Genomic DNA, 5,270 nt, shown 5'->3' with positions numbered 1-5,270 from the left:
AACTTACGAACTTTCATGCATCTGCAATATTAAGCATATTTTTGCATACACCTTCTTTTAAGTTCATTTAACATCTTTTTGAAATTTTCGACTGCAACTGTGAACTCAACTGACAAGAGCCACTTTTTAAATCATCCTAATATTGCTAAGAACAATTATATTGTTCCCGTCATATTTATTTAAAATTATTTCATCACTTGATGGTGAATGATAAACGAAAAGATTTTTTTAACTGAAAGAAACTCTTATATAGACTTTAGCAGCAGTGGCTAATGTCTCAGTGATGTTGTACATCTGCTCGGCCCCTCTCCGCCAAAATTATTTTAGAAATTTTAAATTTTCTTTGGAAATGTGATGACAATTAAATGTTCTAAAATTCTTAGAATAAATGCCGAAAAGTAAGCATTTCCAATTTTATCCTCATTTTATCCCCTCATCCACGTTTTGTCCCCTCTTCCGCGTTTTATACCCTTATCCGGGTTTTGTCCCCTCTTCCGCATTTCATCCCCTCATTCGGATTTTATCTCCTCATCCACCTTTTATCCTCTTATCCGCGTTTTATCCTCTCTTCCGCGTTATATCCCCATATCCGCCATCCGTATACGAAGGTTCATCCGCATTCCGTATCCGCACTTTATCCTAACTCCTTCAACTTTCGCGATTGTCGGCGGCTTTGACATATTCTTGACTTGCAACATTCTCTTGAGATTTTCCAGAAACAATGTGTCTCGTCCACGCCGGCTGGTGCCAACAATAACTCTGATGAAATATTCTTTTGTACCAGACCACCAACATATATGGCTGAATTGCAAGTCAGGAATACATACCGTTCAAAAAATTCAAAGGTGTTCTCATTTGGCGCAGATGGACTTCGGCGCAAACATCGTCGAAATAGTTCGCCGGAATATAACAACCGCATCCCCTTGAAAGTTTGACTTTTGACCAACCATGCATATCCCATCTTATTTACATGTCTATGTTTTTGTCATTAGAAGTAGATATTGAATTTTGGTTACATCGTTGGCACTATTTTCAACACTTAAAGGTTTGTGAAACGGATAACAATAATCATGCTCAGACGATAGAAATTAGTAGATTTATCACGAGTGAACTTAAATCTAATAAATACATGCTTAGGGAATACAGTATAATTGTCAAGCGCAAATTAAGTGCAGCATATCTCCATCATGCTTGGATCGTGAAAGGCTTTACAAATCTGAAGCTTAACAGAAAAACATGCACGGCTTTTTAACGTATTTCGGATAAAATTCTATTGTTAATCATGTAAAATTATTCGTAAGTCGGTAATAACATTCGGATTATGTAAAGTATAATATAGATTTTATAGAGAAACAAAACAAGTGTAACGAGCAACGATATTATAATGACGATCTTCATGTGATATGGCGTATGTCATATCTACTTAATTAATTATGCAGAATACTGTATTGTTTATATGTTTTCGTTTGATGTTCATATCTCAAAAATCAAAATTGCATTCGCCTTTTGATCAACATGTTTTGTAAGACAGATATTAGGGCATGTGGTCTTTTTGTTTCAGTTGTTTTCGGCCAAAATTCTTCAATCTACAAGTAAAATCAAGTAAAGTAAAGAAAGTAAATACTTAAGATCAGTCATACAATGCTACATTTATTACACATCTAATTTATTCAACTCAATGTACATTGTAGTTGTTTAAGTTTTCATGTTCTACAATGGCGTCAGATTATCTTAAAACCACAAAAGATTTTGGAAAAATGATGAACCTACGAAAATTCCGAAAAATAAACAAATTCCAATTCAGCACAGTGATTGCATCAAAACGTTTCTGAAATGTATCCAAGATGAAGGTTTGCGAAAAGCTTACAATCGTCACGGATACAAACCGGCGGACTCAAAACATCCAAGATCGATAATCAATGGTATTGAAGATGAAAAGATCAGTGACGTCATTATAGTTGATGCAGGAATGGCAGGTCTAAGTGCAGCGTATCAATTAAAAAAGCTGGTCTTTCTGTGAAAATTCTAGAGCAAACTGACCGTTATGGAGGAAGAATCTTTACGTATGGTAAAGAAAGTGGTCTTGCGTCTGGTTTGTATGCAGAAGGTTTGGATAAACTCGCTCAGTAAAGTTGTCTGCTAAAATTGAAGTAATTTCATGAAAATGAAAATAGCTGTTTTATCATCATTTTCTGTATCAGCAGGTGATGTTAACAACAAAATATGCTATTAAGGGAAATTACAAAAACTTTCTGCGGGATTTTTTTGAAGCCTACCAGGCCGTAATAAACATACGTATGTTTTATATTCAAAGAGACCTGCATCTTTCATAGGAATTTTACTGTTTTAATGTTATGAGTAAGGGGTGCTGTCCTTTCAAGAAAAGTTAGGAGGGTCTTATAGCCTTCATTGCTTCTCCGCTTCCAACTCCCGAGTTGTGCCTATATACGTTTGTGGCAAATCTGATGATTGTGTTGGCCATTGAATCACACAAACCTTTTTATCTTTGGGGTGTTTTCAAAAAAACTCTACTTATGTGTGTGTTTGACGTCATTGTCGTGTTGGAAGACACAGAAAAAAATATATATTCTACGAATTTTTAAATCTACAGATTATACACTTTAATGAAACAGTTTTTTCATAATCAAGTAATCTAGAAAAAGTCATTTTTAAAGAGAAGCATTGATAAAAGATTGAGAGATTACACTCTTTTCTTGTAGAAAATGCCAAATTTTATGAAAATCACTAGAATACATGAACTTTTTGGTATTATATGATATTGGCGACCATCTAGAAATATAATTCTTTAATCATGTACATGCAGAAATGAAAGAGAATCTTACAATTTTCAATTAAAAGATATTTATTATTTTCAAGCTGGAGTAATGCGATTGCCTGGAGGTGTGGACGATCAATATGAAAAACAACATTATTTAACGGACGGTTACATCAAGAACTTTAATCTACCTATCAAATGTTTTCCAAACTACGATGAAAATGTCATTACTAGCATTTATGGTCTTCGTGAAAATCTGAAGGTAAAGTGCATAAAAATAGTGAGCAAAATAGTGTAAAAGCATAAAAATAGTGTAAAAGCAGAGATCGTGTAATGTAAATCCAACAAGACGACTTTAGATGCATGTATTGAGAAGATGCAATTGCATGTCATGAGAAATGTTTTTCTATTTCTGCTAGCTAGTCAAAACGATGCTTGCTCAACATATAACATCAGAGGCTTAACTAGAACGTTAATTGGGGAGGGGGGCATATTATATATTCCGCCTTGCCCAACTGATTTCTCATGAAAGTGATTTGAGTTTCAAAGAAATCGGCAGGGCACAACGAAATATATGAATATACACACCCAGTTAACGTTCTAGTTACGCCTCTATAACATATTCAAGTGTTGTTCTTTTATACAAATAGAAAGTTTGTAAGATGAAAGGCAAACATCGATAGAAAGAAAACTCAAATCATTTCTATAAATTTGCAACATTTATTTTCTCAACAACGAACTTAGGCCTGCATTATAGCTAATACTGGATTACACTCAAAATGCTTGCCACTACAGTTCATGATGACGCTATTTGCACCTGGATATTGTTAGTACTACTCTTTCATATGTAATAATTAATTTGCTAGAGTAATTGTTTATGCTGCTTTGTGTCTCATGTTTTCAGTTTGGGCTGAGACACATTTTGACAAATTTTGGCCAAACTGGATGGATGGAATAAATGAATCATTTAGAAAAGACATTTTGAATATTGGTAATTATACAATGAGATGTTTTTGTCTATTTTTATGATTCAGATATGTAAAAAACTATTGACGAGGCATGCAAGGGAAAACAACCATATTTCATTGGGTGAGAATCTATGTCTTGAGAATAAAATCAACATTATAAACTGTTAGTAACAATAATTTACCTTTTTAATCAGGAAAATACTACGACGAAACAACAAGTGTTGTCAGTGACCAGCTTTACACTTGGTTATCAAAAGCAAATAGTGTAGATGATCAAGTTAATGCTTGGGATCGTTGGATTAAAATTTGGTGTCGGTTCACGGTGGAAAATTTTCTTGAAAGTACTATCGATGTAATTAAAGCTAAAGTTTCTATTCAAGAGCAGGAAGACTTGGATTTAATCAAGCTTGAAAGTCTTTTGCCATGGTCTAGCGACGCCGTTCAAGGCTTTTCTGTAGTTTAATATGCGTGTGATCTTGACCAATCACTTGAACACTATCTTTCGTTTCCATTGGGAAAATGGCATTCTACTGAAATGCATTGTTTGAAAGGTGGCATGCACAATTTGCCAAAATCGTTTTTCAACAGTGGAATATTAAGTACAGATGACATAGAATACAAGAAGCAAGTATATGAAATAAATTACTGGTGTAGAGATGATTGTCCGCTAAAAGATTTTAAAGAGGTGTCGTACTATTCAAATAGTGGTACACCAACTGTTTATAAAGGAAAGGTAAGCTTAGTAAACCGAAATTAATTTAGTCGGAAATGTTTGCTTAACCTTTTACTTTGCGAACTTGTTCAGTAATTGTTCAACTACTACACTGCCCACAGCGAGACATCCGCGTCTGCAGTGGATTGCAATCTGTGTTATGTGCATTAGACTGGGTAACGCATCTCTCGTGGAATTAAAGCGGGAAGTTCGATCATTTGCTGTTGACTTAATAGGGGGTGTCGTTCCTGAACCGCAATGAATTTCTCAGCGCATGAGTAAACTTCTGATTTGGACAAAGTTTTAATGAAATGTACAGGAAAACCGGTGGAGAGTTTTAACACTAATGTTGTATTATCTGTGCTTATGTAATGACTGAGAAATGAGATAGCTTGTTGTATCGTCATATAAAAGTTGAAGTTGGCAAAGCCAATTTCTGTTCCGCGAGGCATTTTTCGAAGATGAATTCTCGGTCTACAACAAAGTATCAACAAACGATTCATATCTTCAGTATATTCATCTATAGTGTAGATGTTCATAAAGGAACTGGTTAAAGACTTTGCTTCACTAATGAAAAACAGAAGTTTTGCATATTTCTATGATATATATCTTGTAAATTTTGATGATATAGTTTTCAATTTACTGATGAATATCAAAACATCTTTCTGGTTAGTTGTCTATGTTGATTTGTTTTGTTATTCTACAGAATAAACAAATAAAGGCGTAGTTTGAAATTACAACAGTCAATTTTAATTTTTAAATTTGCGAAGAAAAAGAAATGTTTTGAGCAAATGTCTGAAGTAATCTTCCATGA

The 5,270-nt window shown here is 34.1% G+C and overlaps 1 protein-coding gene across 1 annotated transcript; it reads left to right on the top strand.

The window, feature by feature from the left end:
* Positions 1 to 3,704: 3,704 nt before the first annotated feature.
* Positions 3,705 to 4,211, top strand: LOC124448823. Its single transcript, XM_046999800.1, has 2 exons — positions 3,705 to 3,767; positions 3,939 to 4,211. Exons 1-2 carry the CDS (start codon positions 3,722 to 3,724, stop codon positions 4,205 to 4,207), a joined length of 315 nt encoding a protein of 104 aa, XP_046855756.1. The 5' UTR covers positions 3,705 to 3,721; the 3' UTR covers positions 4,208 to 4,211.
* Positions 4,212 to 5,270: the final 1,059 nt, after the last annotated feature.

Source organism: Xenia sp. Carnegie-2017, unplaced genomic scaffold (assembly GCF_021976095.1).
Source record: "Xenia sp. Carnegie-2017 unplaced genomic scaffold, XeniaSp_v1 HiC_scaffold_23, whole genome shotgun sequence".
NCBI lineage: Eukaryota > Metazoa > Cnidaria > Anthozoa > Malacalcyonacea > Xeniidae > Xenia > Xenia sp. Carnegie-2017.
This window is presented reverse-complemented; position numbering and strand designations above follow the sequence as displayed.

Bases quoted from the DNA above. Each gene is read 5' to 3' on its own strand.
- LOC124448823 (XM_046999800.1), top strand. From the start codon at position 3,722: ATGGATGGAATAAATGAATCATTTAGAAAAGACATTTTGAATATTG. The intron at 3,768-3,938 runs GTAATTATACAA...CTTTTTAATCAG, and splicing joins AAAAGACATTTTGAATATTG to GAAAATACTACGACGAAACA.